Here is a 23258-nt window from a genome sequence, read left to right as displayed (position 1 = left end):
TAATATTTTTCAATAATTTACTATTAGAATAATACTGAAAAAAGTCTGTTGTGATCTTTTCCTGTTACAGTGCCTGGATTTACTTTTTAGCAGTGCTTACAAACATCATTATTTGTCAATATGCAAGCTAAATGGTACTGAAATAATTCAGTCAGTGTTTCAGTTATTACACAGTAGTGTGACATGTTTGTCTTCTTAGAAGATACAACTTGGAAACTTGGGAACTGTTCCTCTAGGTATTCCTAGAGTGGTTTATGAGCAGTTAAAGCAAAGGACTGTAACCAGGTTGATTCTGTCTTGAAGCAAATCTTTGTATCTTTCTTTGATCTAAATCTTTCTTTGAGAGAGAAGGAATGAAAAGACATTCATTTACACATTCTGGCAAATGAAGAGACTTTTCGTTTAGAAGACCTTAAAATGTTACATATACGGGGAGAGAAAATTAAAAAATAGTGCATTTTTTATGTTAATGATGTTGACAATGTAATTCCAAATTTTTTTTTTCCCTAAACTTCAGTTAAATGGTCTCTGCAGATTCTCTGAACCTGCAGACTTGATATGGTCTTGTGGTACTTCTGAAAAAAAGGGTACTTGACAATGTAGAACAGGACTTCAGAGTGGTCAGGTCAGTACAAGTGGAAGTGTATTTGTTTCACTATTAGAGATGAACTTAAGGATAGAATTTTGTGTGACACTTGTTTCAGAACAGATTAAGGAAGATTTAATACAGAAGCTGCAGAAATAGAGGGTAAAGATTTACTTTCTGTTGCCTTCGAAGTACTGTCATAAGTTAAGTACCTTGTACAATTATCCTCTTCAGTCCTGTGCAAAACTCTTACCCACCCAGTGGAAGGCACCTTTTCTCATGTAATTTTTTGCATAATTATGATAATCACTGATTTTAGTTTCTTTTTTTTAATTCAGTACTACAAGAATGGATTATGTAAAAGAGAGTATTGAATTGGTCGTGTCCTACCATCATACACATTGATATTCTAAATTAAAAGTGAATTATAAAAATAAATGTATATATTTATATATAAAATAAAGTTGTTACCATTTTAGTTAATGGCAGGTTGCTGTATGAAATTCTCTCAGCTCTTTTTCTTCATGCACAAACCAGAGAGGTTTTAATTATTTTCACTTTTATTCATACTGAGGCAAAAATTGATTTTGGTATGACTCATACCGTGCATTTGCCTTAAATATGAAATTGAGATTAGAAGAAGGTTGTATTAAACACTGTTTCACAACTGGATAAATTTGAGAATTACTCTGTGGATTTCAGACAGAGAAAAATGAGATTTCCCTTCTGTAAATAAAGGGAAATGTTTCACTAATAATTTATTAATTGTTACGTGCATTTTTTAAATGTAAAGTTATTGTTATCTGTGTAGTTTCATCCAAAGATAACTACTTGAACTCTCCACTACACTTCTCAAAATGTACCTAAATTTTTACGTCCTCAGTTTTTTCCCCAAAGTTTTAGTAGTTTTGAGGTGTACCTTCAGTTCACTGCAGTTTGCTCAATTAAAGGTGTTTTTTTTTTCCTCTTAATCTGACTCTGTGTTAGGACTTAAAAGAGCAAGCCAAATGGTAGCCTTGGTTTTAGGGCTGTATTGGTCATAGGGTAATAACCGTCACATTGTCAGGTGTTCCTAGTTCATGCTTCCATTTGTCTGTACAACAAAGAAATCCTCGCCCTCGTATTTTCACAGGGGCAAGTGTTCAGCTGTGTAGAGCATTCAGAAGCAGCTTGTAGAAGTCCTGATTAGATTTGCCAGGAAAACAGAGCTATTTCCACTGCAAAAATATTTTCATAGGTCAGAGGCACTGCATGAATACAGCAAATATTTTTACAGTGAAAATAAACAAGTCTGCATTAGTTTTCATCATTAACCCTTAATTTTCACATGTACTCCTGACATACCTCACCTCTTCAGTTCTCTTTATGTGTAATGCTTCATTTATGGCTTTATTCTGATGATTATTTATGTCTGTCTTTTCTTACTCTCTGTTATGGGAGCTTAATCAATACCTATATGCTGTTTGCACAGAAAAAAATAGTGGATGTTTTGCTATCTAAACCTTTTTTTTTAATACATAAATATTTTTTACAAGTTAAAACTCTGACTTACAGGATAATGTGCTTTGCCTTTTGGCTGTTTACTTGCTTACTCACTTCTCTAGCCCATCCTTTGTAGGGATGCCTGCCAGAAAAACCTGTTCGGAATGACCTTCCCAAGTTTCTTGGTTTTGATGCTTCACACAGGACTATGCATGAAATGTAGTCTTAATTAACTCTAATATAAAGATTTTCCATTTCTTCATCCTCATTATGGACACCTGATTCAGATACCTTATACAAGCGTTGTGGGCATGGTCTGGGAAGATTTTACCCTAAACAAAGTCTTAAATGTAAACTGAAATAAAATGACAACTGGCAAACATCTGTAGCCATCCTTATAACATGAAGATGACATTAGTATTTAAGTCGTTGGTTTATCTGCTGTGTTTGCCTACATGACTGTGAACTCAGATGTCTGAATTTAATTGTTATTCATGTTTAGGAGTCAATAAATTACATGAAAGAAAAAGAACAGATGATATGACGGTAGGAGGATGTAGAATAAATCCTGGACTTTTCGCATCATGCTACAAATTTTGTGATTTACATGGTCTAAAATACTGTGGATTCATTGTTTTTTAAGAGGTTGTAACTCATACCATCATACTTCAGCTTTAAGTTCCACTTGGTATCTTTTCTTGTGCAGCAGCAGATTTCTAGATTGGAAGTATTGCAGTTGATTCCAGGTTACCTACATTTTTGTTGTGCTATCAAGAAAGTAATTTTTCTATTTTTAACCATTTTTATTGCATGGTTCCCATGATTGGAAATTGCTTTACTTCTAGTAGTTGAAAAGTTCTAGAAATGTTGCTTTTAATGATGTTCTAAGTTGATGCATGAAATGTAAAAGAAAAAAAAAATATAAAAGGTTGCTTAAATAGCTGACTTGAGGGGTGTTTTGGTTTCTTTTTATTTGTGTGTGGAATTCTTGCAGAAATAGATAAATAATCATGGTAGAGTACATTTAAAATGTTGTAAGTTATTGTAAAAATTGATGAAGGTGGAGTTCTATTCTTTCCACCTGTGTCTTTTTTAATAAATTAGAGCTACAGAATTTGAAAACACTTTTTTTTTTCCCTTTTTATTAATCAAATTCAGTTTGTAGGCTAAAGCACCTGTTTTTACTTCTAGATTACTAAAGAGGATTTCCAGACCTTTGATCATATACTTTGTATGGATGAGAGCAATCTAAGGTAATGTATGAAGAAATGGAAAAAAATTCATATGGATTACTTGGAGTGATGTCTCATAAGTCACTTTGAAGACAGATGTCACATTTTACTGCTTGTGTTGGGGTTTCTTTGTTTGGGGTTTTTTGTTGTTTTTTTTTTTTTACATGTATGTGAATGATGTGCTAATGAATGGATTCTTCACTTCTAATAAGTTTAATGAGCCAGAACTCAATGGTTTATTTGTGTGATATGTGCCTCTCAAGGATTAAGGACATGGAAATTTAGTTACTTTGTGCTATATACAGCTGATGCCTGTATAATTAAGAAGGAGGATGTACTTACTGTCTTGATTGAAGTGATCAGTTTTTCTAATTGCATGGCAGATAAAAGACAAACTGAGAACTTGGAAGGGATTAAATATGGTGTGGGTTTTTTTTTACTTTTTTTATAGAAAGAGAGGGAACTCTGAAATAAGCAAGGTTGTTAGCTTGGGGAAGTCTTGTTTTATTGTTAGCTCTGCTCTAGTTAAGCATACTTTAGAAAGATCTGGTTAAGTAGTTGCCTAGTGTAAAAATTTGGATATCACTAGCAAAATTTCTACTCAATTACATACATATGGAGGATTAAGGAGCTGAATTTAATAAACTGCAAGTGTCAAGGTGCTTGTAAGGGCTATGAGGTTAATTTAAAAAAGCCCAAACCAAACCACCACAACCAACAGCAAAACCTAGATAAGGACCCTATTAGTAGCACATAAAGTCTTCTAGAAACAGCACCACTTAAGTGAAATAAGTATGGTTTTGTTGAATTTTCTATAATGTCTTGAATAACCTCTCTTCCACAGTCTCCATGAATGAAGGGTATGTAACACTTAGCTTGATTGCAGTGTCTCAGTCAATGACGTGACAAGGCTTCCTTCTATTTTCACTTGAATTCTTAAACAGAAATTTGAATTAACAATTTATATGATAGGAGCTCTAGAGCAGAAGAAACATCAGAACTATAACAGGGATATTGCTGTTGCTGTGCTAAAGTTTTGCCTTTAGCTTGCACTGAATTGAACCATTTTGCCTAGGAATGCTAATTTGTAGCTCTAGGAGGGCAAGCTGATTCCAGGTGTTGATAGAATGCCTGTCATATCGGAAAAGGAAGATTTGGGACATGTCTTGTCTTTAGTACCAGAGCCATCTGACCCTCTTCTGTTCATTAAGTGGTATGCCAAAAGCCTTTAAGAAGATGGTCTGACTTTTTTTTAATAATAAAAGGCTAGAGAATTTATTGAAAAATCTGTAAATTCAAGCAATAACATGATAGAGGATCTCTGATTTTTCTTCAAGTAAAACCACTACTGTGCCCTCACTGCTATTTCTAAACTATCTGAAATTAATTTCTTAATCAGAAGTAATAATTAGAATTTAATTTCTTTAAACCGATATGGTTATGACTAAGTATTTACAAGGAGTTTCTTTGCCTTTTTAAATGATGAGTAAAATGATGATTTAGTATGGAGATGTGTAATACTAAAGTAATTTAGTAGGTTCTGGGAGTTCATTGTGAAGATGATAGTGCTGAGCTGCCTTTAATCTGAAGATGAGAGGTGCATTTTAAGTGCCTTTGGGATAACAAATGACCATTTTTAATCAAATAGGGAGAATACGATCTCAAAACCAAAATGTTTTATCAATGACAGGCAATGTAGAAGGAAGAGGATGCGACAACTGGAGAAATGCTACAGTATATCAGAAGGAAAACAGGTGTAGCTCACTGATTTACCATTTTCTATTAATGAATATGGTAGGATTTCACATGAGCTAGAGGATACCAATCTACAACAGTGGCTTTGAGCAAATAGGATAATCTTACTTGTACTTCTGGAAAAATACCTGGCTAATTTCTGTTGTTTTTTGTTCCATACAAGCTAAGGGTGAGTGTTGAAAGTACTAATGATTGATTTGAGGAAGGACTTGATGAACTTTTTGTTACAAAGTTTTTTTAAGCTATGGGTCAAGTGCCTGACTGGTTGTTTATGCTCTGAATTCAGTTTGTTTTCCATACTCAATTAAAAAAGACACATAGCAAGAAAAACAAAAACAAGGAGCAGCATAAAGTCCAGAGGATTGATGGAGTCCAGACATGTTATTTGCCTGTGTTGTCTAAAAATGGTCATGAACATCTCGTACTGATGCCAAAGTTCTGAAGGAAAATTCAGGGGAAAATTTTGTTTTCTCTTTTACAGAGATTTGAATAGGAAAAGTAACCAAGTTAAGGACTGCAAGGCCAAAATTGAGCTACTTGGAACTTACGATCCACAGAAACAGCTTATTATTGAAGATCCATACTATGTATGTGTAAGAAATTTTTTGGGTGGCTTGATTAAAAATTGCGTGTGTGTAGTATATAATCTTCCCAGATCCCACAGTTGGCATGTGATACATAATCTGATGTTATGCAAAGTGAAGTGTAAACTTTTTTTTAATGACTTAAGAAAACTATATATTCCTGGGATAGGAAAGAAAAATGTTATTATGCTTATAATAGTTAAATAAATTTAAATAATGCAGTGCACCTATATTTTCAATATTGGGTGAAACCCTGTTTCATCAGCCTTCTTGCAAAGAGGATGTGATCAGGAAAGTTAGAGACAAAGCCATTGATACAGGTGGTAAAAAAAGTTGGATAATACCAGGCAAGAGCAAACAATTAGACTAATGTTCTTCAGTTTAGGAAACAGCAGTGGATAAAGATGCAGTAGGGTTCTACAAAACCTTGATATCATGGGGAAAACTGAATAAGGAATTGCTATTCATTACTCAGGAAGTAGAGAATATGAAATAGTATTAGTGGGAAGCAGGTTTAGAACAAAAAGGGGTTTGTTTTGGGTTTTTATTTCCACACAGTGCTTGATTAAACTGTGAAACTCAATGTGAGAGGTTAGTGTGAACATAAAAAAGGAATATACTTAAAAGGCTCAAAAGTGAGTGGAAGAAATATGTGAAGGAAAGTCATGCAGGAGTGTTGAATACAAAGTCACCATGTTTATCTGTGGAAATTCCTGAGCTCAAATTAGAGAGAATATGCCAAAGCTATCATCAAGTATTTGCACTGTTTTAATTTTTTCCTAATGTCTTTTGTTTGCCATTACTGACAATGGAGAAGCCAGTCTGCAATTTGTATTTGCTCATTAGCCAGTATTGTTATTCTTACAGTCTTTTTCCTCTCTTCTTTTCTAGGGGAACGAAAAGGACTTTGAAACTGTTTACGAGCAATGTCTTAGATGCTGTAAAGCATTTTTGGAGAAGTATCATTAATGCTTCATCGTATAATTTCTAAAAGAAAATAATTAGCTTCTCCTGAAATATGTTAAGTTTACTTGATTGATGTATTTAAATTGTAAAATTATGCCACTACATTCAATACTTAGTTTAATTTTGTATTTTAGTTGTTTGGTTATCTAATGAAAAAATATAGAACAGTTTTAATTGGATTCCATGATCAACCATTTTGTCACACATCAATGTAGTTATAAAGTATATAATTCAGGATAAATTTATCTGTAAACACTTCCAGTGCTTTCTCACAAGCACTGCAGAAGTAACACCTTGCTTCTTTATATGTAGTGCTAACTGAACTGAGGTCTTGTCATTCCATCCTCAGTGAGTTGATTTCAGTCAACTTTAAATAGTAGTCTGTGAGATAATAATTGATGTGTAACTTAGATGTGTCATCCCAGTGTCATTAGGCAGCCTTTGGATGGAAGCTGTTTCATGTGGAGTCTGCTAGACTAAAAGATCTGCTGCTTGATAGAACTGGCTGAGTCTTCCTTTGATCCTCTGGTCAGTTCCTAGCACACTGACACAAGCACATGTAACACAGCATTTATTTTGAGGAGAAAACATGCCAGCTTAAAAGCTGAAATGTGAAATCACATTTTGTATCTCACAGTATTAAAATACTGGTCCATGCAAACAATGGATGAGAAATTTGCTGTAATTCTAGTTCCTACATGAGGGTCAGACAGTATTTCTAGATTTACTCAGGAGAATGTACAGCCTGTCAGAAGTGTTCTTTGAGAGCATAGTTCAGTGTAAAAGACTGTCTGTAACACAATACGAAGTTAGCAGAAGGCCAGTAAGTAGACAGTTTTGCTCTTGGGCAAAATTTGAATGCTTTGTAAGAGTCTGTGCCTGCTTTTCTGAACATCACACTTCCTGTCTGCCTTAGACATGTAAATGTACTGAGATCAGTAATATAAGCGATGCCATGATGATTTTCCTGTTTTGAATATTCTCAGCATTGGTATGAACTAGCATTACCACATTATCTGTAAAACTGGACATATAAAATTTGTTTTCTTATTTGGCCTTGCTTTTGTCTCTTGCTGCCATCCAAACTTGTAGTCTCTGTACTTGTCACCTGTTCAGCCTTCTGGGAGAGATGGATTTCAGCAGAAGATCCTGTTCTTGGGGAGATTGGAATCCTGGTGTTACTCTGTGTGTGTTGCAGACTTCACAGTGGGGATTAAGTTTCTTGAGACTTTGGATGTAGAATAGATGTGTTTTTGTTAATGAGGTTTCTGTTTTGTGCTAAAATTTCAATCAGACATAAAACTTCAGAACCTGCCTAGAAAAGGCAGATGGTAGAAGGAATACTTAAATACAGAAATCAGAATCTTTGTGCATTACCATCAGTTTTGACTTCCAAAAAACTAGCAAGCTAATAGTGGTTTCACTTTTCAGGGACAAACAACAATACACTAATTCAGATCCAATTAAGTACTGACTCTGGAAAAACTATTTTTGATTTCCTTTATTAATGTTTCGACAAAATAAATGGGGGAAAATGATGGGCAGTTAGGGACAAAACATCCTAAATGTGGTTTGATGCACTAACCTCAAAGGTGGAAGTGTTTAGGCATAAGCTGATGTTATTCTCTGCCAGAATGACCATTTCAAATATTCCAGTGAAAGTAAAATAACATCTAAGGTTGAGATTGTGCTTTCCCATTCATGGTTATGTAGGAATTACATATAGTTTTCTGCATATTAATGCTAAGATTGAAAGGTCTTAAATCTTTATCTTTGAGCTTCTGGGGTAACAAAGAAATAAGAGAATATCATTGTTTACCTTCACTAGGCTTAGGAATCTTCCTGTAAAGTGATACTAAGTCAAAACTCATGTTAAATTCAGTTCACATTTTAAAAGTTTCAACCTTGAGACAGATCTTCAGCAAGCAGTCTAGTGACTTAATAGTTCACCACCTCTACTAGGAGGAATAAGCTGGTTGATCTATTTTTATAATTAGTAGTTTTTTTGTGGAAGAGGGGAAGGAGCACCATGGTATTTTATACAAATTTGTAGAAGAACAGAATACAGAAGAGGGATTGCCTTCGGGAAGGACAGTTGCACAGAACCATTATTTGTGTTCAAAGAGAAACAGTGAACAGCGTTAAGATACAAATCGTGTATCATACAGATGACTAAGCGCTCACACATCCAAAATACCACTCATGAAAAATGTAATTTTTGAATGAAAAAATACAGAACTGACTCCTGTTTCTCCCTCCCCACCCCCACAGCTTGTTATATTTTAAGTGGTACAGTTAAGTCTGAAAGAAAAGTCAGCTTTAGTATAGGTGTGTTTTCTGTCAGAGCATGCTGATTTCTGCTAAAACTAGAAAAAACTAATAGGGGATTATTTATATTGATTAAAACCTTAAATAAGTTGCTATTTCCCTTTTACAATGAGATTTTCTAGAAGTTTATGTTTAGCCAGATTTCAGGTATCCTGCTAGGAAGAGAAAGCTTCACAGTATTTTAAACTCCCATGTTAAATACTAGCTTGTGGTCTGGTCAATGGAACAACAGTGAAGCACAGAGTTCCACCCATGCTTACTGTAGACAAGCGGCTTCAGTGAATCCTGTAGAAGTTGATTTCTTTACAACCAGGTTTTCTGCAGGCATGTATTACCTCCATTGAGACATGAAAATTAGCATTTAGTTGTCATTTCAAGCAAATAAAAACATGTACCTCTCCCATGCTGAATTCAGCCATGTTCCAGGATAGGATTTTGTACTACTGCCAGTTTTTTTTCTTCTTAAGAGTTGGATGCTAAAGGCTCTGAAATGTCAGTTTCCAGAATCTCAGCTCCTGTAGTTCTCAGGCTGGGGAGGATTGTGTTTGGTTTTGGTTTTACATTTTGTGGTTCAAACGGAGGATGGAATGGAAACTACAAATGCCAGTATTAAGATAAAAGTACCTGTGGTTCATTGTAGTAGGCTGGCCCTGGCTGGATGGCAGGCACTCACCAGTCTCTCTTGCTCCCCTATGCAACTGGACAAGGGAGAGGAAAATAAAAGGAAGGGTTCATGGGTTGAGATAAGAACTGGGAGAGGTCACTCACCAAATACTGTCATGGGCAAAACAGACTCGAGCTGGGGATTTTAACAGAAATTATTACTAACAAAATCAGAGCAGGGTAATTAGAAGTAAAATAAGACCTTAAAAACACCTTTCCCCTACCCCTCTTTCCCAGGCTCTTCCTCCTCCCCCAGAAGTGCAGGGAGGTGGGAATGGGAGTTATGGTCAGTTCATCACAGGTTCTTTCTGCTGCTGCTCAGGGAGAGGAGTCCTGTGGTGTCCCTCCCACTGGAAATAGCTCTCAATGAACTTGTCCAACGTGAGTCCATCCCACAGGCATCAGTCCTCCCCAGACTGCTGCAGAGTGGCTCACTCTTGCACAGAGTGCAGTCCCTTGGGAACAGGCTGCTCCAGCGTGGGTTCCCCACAGCTTCTCAGTCCCACCAGCAAACCTGCTCCAGTGTGGCTCCTCTCTCCACAGGTCTGCAGGTCCCTGACAGGACCCTGCTTCAGCACGGGCTTCCCAGGAGTCACAACCTCTTCTCAGGCATCCACCTGCTGTGCTGTGAGTCCCCTCCATGGGCTGCAGGTGGATCTCTGCATCCCTGTGGATTTCCATGGGCTGCAGGTGGATCTCTGCATCCCTGTGGTTCTCCAGGGTCTGCAGGTGGATCTCTGCATCCCTGTGGTTCTCCATGGGCTGCAGGGGTACAGCTGCCTCACCTGGACTGCACCACTGCCTGGAGGGGAATCTCAGCTCTGGTGCCTGGAGCATCTCCTGTCCCTCCTTCTGCACTGACCTTGGTGTGTGCAGGGCTGTTCCCCCCATGTTCTCACCCAGCTCTTCTCTGGCTGCAATTACACCTGTGCAATAACTTTTCCCTTCTCAGCTGTGTTATCCTGTAGGTGTTACCACCATTTCTGATTGGCCCAGCACGTCCATCCTGGAGCTGTCTGGCATTGGCTCTGCTGGACATGGACGCTTCTGGCAGCTGCTCACAGGAGCCACCCCTGTAGCTCCTCTGCTACCAAAACCTGGCTATGCAAACCCAGTACACGGATTTATAGATTGCACATATAAATTTTCTTCTTGTTTGAGAAATTTTACTATAACAACTGGATTTAATACCTGATTTAAAAAAAGGGAAATGTGTGTCAAGATTTTTGGAGTAACACTAATTCCTTAAAAATTGTACAATACTAATGATTTACTGGATATTTTCTGATTAGATTGCCTTGCAGTATCATTAACAGACTGCACATTATTAAAAAACAAACAAAAAGCCCCTCCCCAACCCAAACTCCAAACAAAAATCTCAGAACATCTGTTAGTCTTAAAAAATATTCCATTTTAGAATGCCATAGAGAATTTGAGCAGCCTTGTAGTCTGGGCATTCTGTGGGTTTGAAACAGAGATCTGTCCATCCTCAAAAATCCAGGGTGTCCAGGTTACTGCACTCTGAAATGAGTACACCGTTCCTTCCTACACTAGTGAACTCCTGTGTAAAGAAGTTTTAAGTGTGGATAAATGATAGTAGCTACCAGAACGCAGTTTGTTTACCTGGATTCAGTGAACAGAAAGCAAACAGAACAACTTAATACCAAACACTTTATTACTTACGCTTGTTATTTACATTATTTACATATTGCACGTTCGCTGGAATGTTTTATACATTTATTATATAAAGTAAATTAATGGCAGCTTGTGTTTGTGTACAAAATCCATGCTCCACTGTCCCAAAAAGTATGTCTACTTGGAATTACGTTCCTATTTGTCATGCAATTTGTACTCCAGGGTACAATGTGACCCCAATGCAAGTCTGTTTTAACCAAACTTTTAAAAAAATTGTATAAGCATGAAGGATATCAAGTGACCACAACTACTGTGGAGCAGATCTTTAGTAGTTCTAGATATACAAACAACCATTCCTTAAAACTGTAGAATTAAGCAATAGAACATTAATTTTCTTGGTGAAGTATTTGTGTTTACATAATTTTTGGCAGCATTACACATCAATTGTAGTGTGTTTTTAAGTATGGAGCATTAAGTACTACTGGCAGTTATGCTACTGTAGAGAACGTCAATCTGCAAACTGTTGATGACATACAAAATGCATGTTAAAAGAATTATGGGAAGTAGTCAATCTGCAAAAATAAATCTCTTGTTCACAATGGAATTCGCTAAAAGGTAGTAAGTTCTATTTCCCTGTTGGTTTCCAAGGCACTTCTCTTGGTTCTTGGTGTTTCTTGTCACGGTAATAACATCTGGTGGATTAAAAGAAAGAAGAAAATTGCCTTTCATCATTTTTATACTCATATACATGTGTTTCAGAATGTGAAAATATTCAGTAGTAATGTTGGGAGGATCAGTAGTGAATTCCAGATTTAGCTAGGCTCGTATCAGCCTGACTCTTACATGAATGCTTTCTTTATTAATCAAGGCTAAAATTCTGGAAAGCATCACTTTTTCTGATGGTTCATTTTTGGTGGACACATTAGGGAAATCCAGTTCTACGTATCAAAAATGTGCTCATAGTTAATCTGTTCCAATGACTGCATCTGTGAAGTCAAAAAATGAATAAACCTCAGGAATAGCATTAACAGATTGAAAAATGCTGTCTAGTTGCCTGGGTGTCAGGAGCAGTTGATGGCATGTCCAATTTGAAGGATCTAGGAAGGATTTGATGTTTCATTGGGCCCATTTGTGAAGAAACTTGGAGACAAATAAACAAGAAATAAATAGAAGTACCTTTTTTAGAGCTGGTTGTATAACTATAGGCCCTGGACCATACCGACACTGAGCCACCACAAAACTAAGGAGCTGCAGTGGTTCAATTTGCTGCCTGTTCTATTAAGTGTTCCAGAAGAGATTATTGGAATGAAATCACAACCATGCCTATGACATTGATATCAAAATCACCAATACAAAATTACAGTTTTCCAGACTGCTTATGTATGTAATACATATGAAATGTTGATTCAAATGTTGAGCAGTGAAGGTTTTCATAACCCTACTCCCCCACACCTCTAAAGCTTTTAAGAAAATACTGTGTAACTGCATATACACATATCTAGAAGTCTATCCCTCTCCTAGACAGGTGAGCACTAAATGCTACAAGTCTGTCCACCCAGTTTCATGTGTTTCTATGCCTGTTCTTATTTAGAAGTAAAAAAGTCTATGTCTTTTCAGTCAGCAAGAACTACACAGCTGAAAGACTCTTACATGCAAACAGACCCAGATGAAGCTTTGGTGTCTTACAGCCATCAAAAATTCATAGGGAAGATTAAAAAACAGTGGTAATATGATACTAGAATTCCACTGATTATATTTTTCACAGTTAAAACTTTCATATTGTCTGTCTGAACATAGGTAACTGTCTTCCCCATAATCAGTGTGAATTCTCTGATACTCTGAGCTTCTCTACATTTTCTACTGTTTAAGCATAATTTGTAATGGAATCATTTGTATGCAAAGTCAGTTGGACTTGACATAAACCATTGAAAATCAAGCTATTGGTGCATACAGAAATACTTGTTAGTAGTATTTAAACATTTAGTTTCACAATTTTTGAAAGCTATTAGGAAATGTAATAATGTTACAGAAAATCTTAATGTAATCTAGGGTTTTTTCTGGCTTTGCAGATGGGACAATTACTTTTTTTTTTAATATCCTTCCTTAAAGGGGGAAACTGATGTAAATTTTCTTTGTCTTGCATTTTCATCTAGCTTATTTTCTGTAAGTATGCTCCTACTGTACCCTATTTAAGCTATGATGTTAAAAAGTGATGTTTAGAAGAAATTAACATGCTTTTGGTTTGATCAGTGTGTGGTACAATCTGCAAGTTAAACACTGAAAATTCAATAAAAACTTTTTTTATTACTAATGGGAATATGCAGCTCACTGGGGGTGAAAAAACAGTGGTTAGGGTACTCATTTGTCATCTCATCTACACTTGCTTTTGTATGGGTAACTTAACAGTTTTGTATGAGGTAACTCAGTTTTCTAAACCCCTGGAGTTTTCAGAAACCCTTGAGTAGACCCCAGATTTTTAGCATTGATAATTCTATTCTACTTTTTTGTTATTATTTATTTATTTAATATAGTCTGTTACATGCATGAGTCTAGGAATATTAGGCTGGAACTTAGCTGAAGGATGATGGATAATCTTAGGGGAGATCCTGAGTACAATTTGACTACACCCTCTGTTGAGAACACAGGTAACTATACAACTCCCCAGCCAATTGTGCTTACTTTTAAAAGCACAAATAAAAGCTATTGTAAAGGCATATTACAGCTTTCCAAATTTGATTCTGGTTATTACCTGTGCATGACGATAAACTCTGTAAGAAAAAGCTAATCTATATGGGAAGAATATAGTGGTTTAAATACCAATATAAACTAAAATACTGTGCCAGTAGGATTTTGTAGCAGAACCTCCCCATGCTTACATTAAAAAAAAAATATTTTCCCAAGTGTGCACACCCAGGTGGAATTCTGCTGTAATGTGATCACAGGGATCCATGCATTGAAGATTATGAAGCTTTTACTGTTCCATTTAGTGCTAGCCACAGACACCTCGTACCATAAACACACGTTCCCACACAGGTATGTGTTGTCACAGTAACATATCTTAACTCCTGTTTTCACGTATTATTTTCTTGTTTGATCTTATCTCTGAGTTTCAATGTCTTATGTGCTTTAAAGCTGTGCTAGTCCAAAATGCACTTTAAGTATAAATAAATACATATGTTTTATTGTCTCCAAATTGATCTCTAAACATGGATAGATGTCCACAGACCTGAAAAATCAAAAAAACTACCAGCCTGCCAAATTAATACTCCATCTATAGTCCAGCCCACTTACAAACCTGCTATGAAACATAAACCAGATACTGAACAAAACAGGAAACCAAATTTTTTTCACACAAATTGAACTGATGCAGTAGAAAAGCCTTGAGGAGAAAAGAAGCTTAATCTTGCAGAGACACCTGTGCATCTCCAGATGTAAGTGGTAGAGGTTAGTGTCCTTTCTGCCAATTGAGGCTGCTTAAGGAGTCTACCACTACTGACTTGTGTCTGTGTGAATAGAAGAAGTGGACAGTTGTTGATGACATTGAAACATGTTAAGCAAAGCTTGTTTGAGAGATGGACATTTATGAATAGACTCTCAGCTTGAGATAGGAACTATTTTAGTTGTTATTCCTTCATATTACAAGTTCATGTTTACATGACAGGTTGTTAAAATACATATGAAATTTTCTAGAGAAAAGGAGAAAAGAATTTCACACTCATATATCTGCTTATTGGTATTGGTAATAACATTATTCACCTATTTGCAAAGTTAAAGAAATTATGTCTGTTTTATCCAGAATGGATAGAGAGAATGACTTGTAGAAACCTTTCATGAAATTGGATAGCTCTGTCAGGTTTTCCTGCAGTTATGTTTTCTTTAGATTAAATAATCCTAATTCTTATAACTGTTCTTGTATCCTAAGTTTTCTAGGCCTTTGGTCATCCACATTGCTCTTCTTTGGACTCTTACAAGAAGAACCCATATGTATGCAAGTGTGGTGCCCTTAATTAAATACAGTATTTCAGTAACAGTAATTATGTCAGGAGTTTCATAAACAATGATTCTATTTATAAATTCCAGTATTGTTTGGCTTTCTTCAAGTGTAACACTGAAGACTTGCCTAGTTTGCAGTCCATGACAACATGTGTGTTTTCAATAGCACTATCTAACTATTCACCAAATTCCACGTATTTCTGCAGTTGAATAATCCTACTGGACTTCATAATTCTGCTTTTTTTCTGTTATCATGGATTTAGACTATTTTGCTTATTTTCCAAGATTATTTTTAATTTCAAGGTTGTACTGTATCATGGTTGCTTGTCCTATAATACTGAAATACATAAACACGGTGTTGTATCACCCAAGTTATTAATGAAAATACTGAACAATATCAAACCCGTAATGAAGCTGTGTGACACTGGTCAGTACATTTTTCCAGTTTTGACAATGAAGCACTAACGACTTACTTATGTAATTACTTTTTCCTGTCATTTTTAAATTTATCTTGACCCTATTTCCTCAGCTTGCTTGTGAGAGTGAAGTGCAAAACAGTGTCAATGCTTAAAAAAAATAAAATAAAATAAAATAAAATAAAATAAAATAAAATAAAATAAAATAAAATAAAATAAAATAAAATAAAATAAAATAGTTAATATTAATTATTTTTATATTTATTATTTTTCTCACTGATTCCTTCCACAAGATTTGTATTTTTTCACAGAGTTAAAGCATCTTGGCTTGACAGCATTTGTTACCGACAAATCCACATGGTTATTATTTATCTCTTTGTCTAAGATGACATTTTGCCTCAGGTAAAAAGTTGAGGACAGAATGTAAATTAGTCTTTCTGTATTCTTATGTTACAGTTCTCTAAAATACAGATAATTTAGGAGTGCTTTTTGGTTTGGTTGATTAGCTTTTGTTTTTATTTTGGTGCATGATGAAATCTCCCAAGTAGTTGTGGGAAATAGAGGCTCATCTAGGCAAAGAAGGAGGAAATAACCTCTAGACATGAGAGGTGTACCCAAGGATATCACAAAAAATCCAAATAGCTGGAAGTTACTTTATCAATGCTGCTATCAATACATTTTAACTGAATTACTATAAAAGCACCTGCGACCTATCTTAATTTATAAAGCTTTGATGTGTATAGCTATGTATTAACTCGTACTACTGAGTACAGCGCAGCATAAAACTACTACAGCTGCACACATAAAAGGGCGGCTGCTGCTGCCAATATAGGCAATTGTGTACTGAGTAAACTCTTGAAAAATAAGCCACAGCTGTTGTGTTTTGTTCTGTAACAACAAATTCACTATCTGCTAACTGTATGCTGCTATAAATAATTCACAGATGATGCATATAGGCATTTATGTAATGACTTCCAGTAGGGGGTACCCTTTCCTTAATGCCAAAATTTGCCAGATTAAGCCAGTTACTTGAAGTCCTCTGGGAGGGGAATACCTTATCTAAAGGACAGTTGTGATTATACTCCATGAATTTTCATGTATGAAACACAACACCTACTGCTTTGCTATGCAGTGGAATGTCATTTCTTCTAAGAAAAAGCTTACCTTTATCCTTCCATGCACATAGGGCTTACTGCCAATCGAGTAAGAAGCCTGGCACATCTTTTATAGTCTGTATGAAAAAAAAAAAAAAGCATGACTAGATGACCAAAGTAATCAAATTTGCCTTTAAAAATCAAAATTGTTTTCAGTGTGCAAATTAGTGTCATAGCATAGTTCAGTGAATACCTTAGTTTGCAACAGAATAAAAATCAACTCATTTGACTTAAAAGAGCAATGTGCAAGGATTGGGTAATAACTAAAAGCCACGTCTAATAGCACGTGTAACTATGCAACTGACTTCTGCACATGTTCTATCTGTAAACAAACAGCATGAATGTGCTTGGAGGCTCTCCATGTGTATGTAGGTATGTATAAAAATTTATACATCTGTGCCTGTGCTTCCGTGCGGGATCTAAACATGTGACTGTAGTATTTCCATATTAGAGAAAGAATAAGTAGTGCTCATCCACCTTTGAAATCCAGCCTTCAATGAGCAAGTCTGTCAACTAAATATTAACTAATGCTACTCTCCAATAGATTTTCTTCCTGGGAAAGCTGTTAAATCAGACAAATAATATCTTGCAGTCATACGAATCTTAAGTCCAGCCCAAGCAGATGACCACATCATAAACATTCATAAGAGCATGAAGTTTCATCTTAAAACTAGTAAAATAGTTTTTTTCCTCTACAGTCCTTTTGTTCGTTGTTCTTATTTTAGGTACTTTCAAGATCTTGATGCATTCATAGTAAGACACAGAACCAATGCAAAACTAAAGAAATTATTCAAAAGGGTTTTTTTTTTCCATTTACATTAAAAACTGAGAGCAAATATTGTGAATGTTGGTTACGGACAGACAGAAAAGTAAATTATTTTTCAGATACCAGTGCTACTATGCTGTACAACGTACTAGAAAGTATGCCAACACAATGCTTTTGTACTTGCTACAGCAGTAGCCACCACATTGCAGCCTCAGAGACACTTAGTTTCTTTGCTGTTAGACCTTCAGATTTCTACACAGAAGGAACAGTATAATTTGAAGTCAAGGTATTTTTAAAAAGTAACATCATTATGTGCATGAAGAATTAAAGAAGACTGTTGGTCTCATTTTTCTAGAAGAAAGTTACTTTAAAAAGATGCTAGTCAATCTAGCCCAGTAAGTGATGTTCACTTTTGTTAGGCATTATTTCATTAATGAGTAACTACATTTAATGTTTTCTGGAGATGAAATGTTAACAATCCCCAACTCACAGCATAGTTATGGTTTAATTGCCACTCATACAAATTATCCTCTATTATCCAGACATTATGTTGGTGGATAGGTAACCTGTCAGGAGAAAAAGGCTAATTTAGAGCTTTAAAGGACAACTAGTTTTTAGCTTCACAGCTTGGAGTACTCATTAATGCTGAGCCAAATGACGTTTGTGTTGTGAAGCTTATGAAAAAGGTAATATGTCCATTGCTTGTTCAGAACAGACAAGTTACGAACAACTTACATCTCTACCCATGTAAACAGAGTGTGATCTGGTTACTTGTCATCTAGAAATCCTTGTCTTTCCAAGAAATTCCTAATCTGAAGCCTTACAAATAGAGAAAACGTCCACAATTCTTACCAAATATGCCTTTAAAATGCACTGGGCTGAAATATTTATTAATACTTGAAACTTGGAATCTCTAACTCTTGTTTCTATTCCCAGCTCCGCTACTGACCCAACTGGTTGACCTCAGACAAATAAAATAAAGTGTGCTTCCATTCTGAAAAGACTGTACTAAAATAGCATCTGCTTACTCAACAGGTCCACCTCAGTATGAATCTGGAGTCACATCTACTGACTGATAAATGTCAATGTTTGATTTTTATTTAATTCTCTGTGCTGCCAACAGTGATGAGGTATCATAAGCTGCATTTGCTTAGCTGGGTCCATCAGCACTCTTATTTCTTTTTTCTAAGCTAAGAAGTTGTACTTTAATAATTCACTGAAGACAAGTGTTGCAAAGATTCATTGTCCACATCACTGGTAGAATGGTAGCTGAATAGAAAATAGAAAATATCTATAAAATGAGTCTTACATAAATAAGCAATGAAAAGTAAATAACCCCACCTGGATTTGTGATTGACTTTACGGCACTAGAAATTAAACATGAAATATTTGTGAGAGGAGTCGTGTTCCTATGAAAAGCAAACACTTGGTTTGGAACCCATGAGACAAATACATCAGTACCTAAGGATGCAGTGTTTACTGCCATTCTACATAGTGTATTTGCAATGAGAAAGTTTTATTTCCATTTTCCTCTCTGTAATGCTGATGCTGTTCTGGCAATTCTAGAGTATATTTTGGTACAATGTACAATGCTTAGTACATTTTTGAGCAGTCCAAGTTTTTCTTTGCAGGGAATGCATTTTGACATTGTATCTTTACTGATACTTGATAGAGCTAATAAATTTTAGAGTTTCCTCTTGTTTTAGGGAAGTGTCTGCTTTTGTTACTTACATGCTGGGATGGTGCAGTCCCTTGTATTGTGATAAAGCCGATGAAAGTGTTTGCTACATTTTGGGCTAAAGTAGAGTGGACCTGAAATATAAAGAAAAAAGTTATGAATCAGCATAGCTCACAGGTAGAGCAGTGTAGCTTATGGTATGTGTATGAAATATGGATACCAATGCAAAATTCAAACATACCTGTTAAATGCTTCAAGAACTTGTCTTTCATCCTCAGATCTCTTGGAACTATTTCTGTTGGACAGAAAAAAGGATAGTTACTCTGCTGCACTAGACCTATGCTTGCCAAGCATAGAATAAGGACAGGGAATAATCTGTCCAGCAACATCACCACTATGTCTTGACAGATGCACAGAGGTCAAAAGTCCTTTGCATACAGTAGGCCAAATTTAAAGCATTCACTTTACATAGGGAGACCTTGTAAAATGCTCTGTGAAACACAGTACTGATAGAACAACATCTGTGAGGTGAGAAATCATTCATGACCATGTTTATTAACTAAGAGTCAGATCTTAGCTTTCTGTGAAATACATTATCAAGTTTACCTAGATTTAAATTCTTTCATATTACACGAGTGGTAAAGACCCAAAGATATATTCAAGTCTGGTGCTGTGTCTTTTAATTCTCTTATGCAAATGTAACCACTATTCTGTCCCAGGTATGTCTGTAGAAGCACTGCTCTACTGTAATAATGAAGCTGGATTGATCTACTTACAGGAATCTTCCCTCCCTCCCCCCAGCAGTAAATAAAATTCACAGGAAATGATTCCAAGCAAATTGCTCTCTTCTGGCTCCCTATGTTTGTGGTTTACCGCCTTGTGTTTTGTGTTCAGCAGATGGCAAAATGAAACTGGTTTACTGAAATCCATTTTAGCCCTAACCCCTGCTTGTGACTTCCTGATTTACAGCTATCTTTGATTGCTTTCCGTTACAAACTCTATGCTGATAGCTTAGTGCTGATTGTGTATGATACACTATATGGTGCTTTATTTATTTACTTGACCATGAATGCCTGAGCAGCCTTTTTCATTCCCCTGGCACCTCTTATCAGATATAAAGCAGAGAGCATTTCCATCCAGATCCGATTCACTTGTGAATTTAGACACTTCTCGAAAGTCATTCTTCATTTACTTCTAACTTTAGTCAGTGTAAGTAAAATTGACCTTATCCTATTTGACCTAATTATGTCAGGAAGAGCATTAAAAACACACATGCTTCACTCAGAAATTTCCCATGAGACAAGCTCACTAGGAAAGTGATGCCAAAACTGAATTAAAAGACTCTAACTAGTAGTTCCTTTTCAGAGTTGCTGGGAAAAACTCCATTATAATAACAGAATGAAAAATCCTGCTTCAGAATCAGTAACAACACTACCAACTAATCTGCTCTGAAGCAGGATTATTAATTTCATAGATAACTGTTCCATACAAGCCAGATATTTCACACCAACAGGGTGACCAAAAACTATGCCCATGTTCCAAGATGAGATTTAGAGTTCTGCAGATCACAGTTCCCTGCTTAGTCTGGCCTCTTTGACACTTCAACATTTGTAAAATAAAATGTTCTCTCCCATGTTGACCTTAAATAGAACAAAATTGTCTTCCTCTGTGCATTCATTAATCATCCAAATGGAGAAGCAGCATCTTCATGACAACCACCAATAATTGCAAATTATGACGATATTTGAGTATGAATGAGAATGACAAAAAGGTACAATGAAGCTTTCTGAGATCAATAAAGAAAAATAAATAGCATACTATCAAAATGAAAACCAGTTTGGGAATAGGTGAGTAGATATTTGCTGGAAAATATTCAGAAAGTCACTTTCAGTTGGAGGGGTCAGATGAGCAGCAGTAACGGTGTGGGAGCTTGCGAGTGACAGGGAGCACTAAGTTAGACATGGCAGCAGGAGAAATTAAATCAAGTTTCAACTGTGTGCACGGAAGTTCATCACCTAACTAAGCACGTTAGAGAAGAGCCAATCAAACCAACAGAAGGATGACTGCAGGAGTGTCCCAAACTGGTCACAGCCTATACACTGACAGAAGAGTACTGTCTCAGTTCTCTACTATTTCAAAGGTGCTACTTCTGAAGTACAAAAGGAATTAACAAGCAGGGAGAACAGTTCAGTGAAGCCTGAGATGCAGGGAAGACTTCTGTACATAAGCTCTTTAAGGAGATACTACAGTCTTGCAGGAGAATTCTTGCTAGGGTCATTTCCAAGAAACACTTAAACCAAGCACATGATAATAAGTGGTAACTTTTCAGGAAAAAGTGTTTTCATTCCTTGTTTCTTTGATCTCAGCCCATTTCAGTCTTTTCCCATATTATTAGGTTTTGTTCAAATCGACAGGAGGTTGGACTTTCAGTTGAATACATTATCCAGAGAGTAAAAGACTCAGAGAGGTGAATGGAGGTTTTCTATTCCAAATTTGCCATCTGTGTCTATTTCTGATACCAAAAGGAATCTGCAGGTATTTTGAGTGGTGAATTCTTAATACAAAATTAGTAACTTGATGCACTATCTCATTCACTGACGTACCCTAGGGGAAAAAAAAAAAAATGGACTGTGACTTACCAACTCTCTGCTCATCCTGGTATCCTCCGTAGTCAGCCACTTCTCTTCGATCCAAGTTATAGTCATGCTTGGAGAAGTACTGCATCCCACTGTCCTTCTCCAGGTGGTACCTTTTCAGTTCCTGAATGATCTCCATGATGAGATTTAAGAGACTTTGCTTGTCCTTCAGATCTGTGGAGTCCGTTTTTTCTTTGCAGTATCCTGCTGAGAGCATTAAGAGTACCAGCCCCAGCAGCCCAGAAGACCTGAGCCCACTCATTGCAGTCCGACCTGAAGAGTGCATGAGCGGATGAAGTGGAAGATCCGCTGCTATGTGAGGTCTCCTGTTTCACTGGAAGAGAAAATTGGGGGTGGGTCGAAGGTGGGGAGACTCGTGGGGGTGAAATCGGAAACATTAGCGGAGGCAAGAGCGGCGACCGCTTGGCAGGTTACACAAGGCGGGGGCACAGACCGCTCCGGGTCGCGGGGGCTGGCGGAGTGGGACGGGGCGGGGGGTCCGCGGGGCTCCGCCGCTGCCCCCGCGCCCCACGGCACCCGCCCCGCGGGCAGAGCCGCCCCAGAGCCGCGGGCAGCGCCCGCACCGCCTCCCCGCAGACCGCGCCGGGCCCGCGGGAGGGCGGGGGCGCAGCTCCGGAGCGGGGCCAGGCTGGGGGTGTCCCGGCGGAGCAGATCCCCGGCCGGGACGGGCGTTCCGCCCCGCCTCTCCCCGCCCCGCCGCGGAGCGGAGGAGCACGGGCGAGGGGCGACAACTTTCCCCGAAGTTTCTGCCGGAGGGCCGTGGCTCCTGCCCCAGCCTCGCTGCGGGGCTTCACGCCCGGGCTGCGGGCAGGAGCGGCGGGACGGGAGGTGAGCGGCTGGGGGGCACCAGCCGGTGCAGGGGACAGCACCGCCAGTCTCCCCTTTTCCCGCTCCCCTTTCCCGCAGCAGCAGCCCGGAGCGGCGGCCAGCATCATGCCCGGAGCCGCTCGCCTTCGCACGACTGACCGCCCCTCACACACGGCCGCTCCGTGCGGCGGCTCTGCCCTGGCAACTCTGGCGGGGTCCGGCAGCGGCCGCTCCCGCCCGCAGGGTGTCACCGGTCCCGCCGCACGCAGCGCTCCGGCCCGGAGGGGCGGGAGGGATGGAGGCGTGGGGAGGGAGACAGAGGGGAAGGAGGTTGCTGGCGGTCGCCGGCCGCTTTACCTGTATCTCTGTCCTAGAAGCCGAGGTGTCTTCCCCCGGGAGCCGCTCCCCGGACGGCAGCAGTCCGCGAACGGCAGGGAGTCCGAGTATTCCGCGGCTGGCCTGCCCGCCCCCCTCCCGTCCCTGCGCTCCCGTCGTATCCACAAACTACTCCATCGCCGCCAGCCCCAGTGCAGCCGCTTATATAGGCTATAGGATG

General features: G+C 37.9%; 2 protein-coding genes across 3 annotated transcripts in view; one reads left to right on the top strand and one right to left on the bottom strand.

Annotated features, from left to right (window-relative positions):
* Window positions 1–7655, top strand: part of ACP1 (acid phosphatase 1) — an 18918-nt gene extending 11263 nt beyond the window's left edge. For both annotated transcript variants that reach the window (XM_058834422.1, XM_058834421.1), the window contains exons 4-6: window positions 3260–3321; window positions 5537–5642; window positions 6531–7655. In XM_058834422.1, coding sequence (XP_058690405.1) covers window positions 3260–3321; window positions 5537–5642; window positions 6531–6608 — 246 coding nt within the window. In that variant the 3' untranslated portion in view covers window positions 6609–7655. The remainder of the gene's footprint in view (window positions 1–3259; window positions 3322–5536; window positions 5643–6530) is intronic.
* Window positions 6807–23258, bottom strand: ALKAL2 (ALK and LTK ligand 2). Its single transcript, XM_058834420.1, has 7 exons — window positions 23060–23258; window positions 21878–22208; window positions 19480–19533; window positions 19292–19372; window positions 16805–16871; window positions 10111–11923; window positions 6807–10063 (listed from the first exon to the last, which is right to left on the bottom strand). Exons 2-5 carry the CDS (start codon window positions 22158–22160, stop codon window positions 16807–16809), a joined length of 483 nt encoding a protein of 160 aa, XP_058690403.1. The 5' UTR covers window positions 22161–22208; window positions 23060–23258; the 3' UTR covers window positions 6807–10063; window positions 10111–11923; window positions 16805–16806.

This window comes from Poecile atricapillus, chromosome 3, assembly GCF_030490865.1.
Source record: "Poecile atricapillus isolate bPoeAtr1 chromosome 3, bPoeAtr1.hap1, whole genome shotgun sequence".
Lineage (NCBI taxonomy): Eukaryota > Metazoa > Chordata > Aves > Passeriformes > Paridae > Poecile > Poecile atricapillus.
Note: the sequence above shows the minus strand (reverse complement) of the source record. Positions and strands in the feature narration are given on the sequence as shown.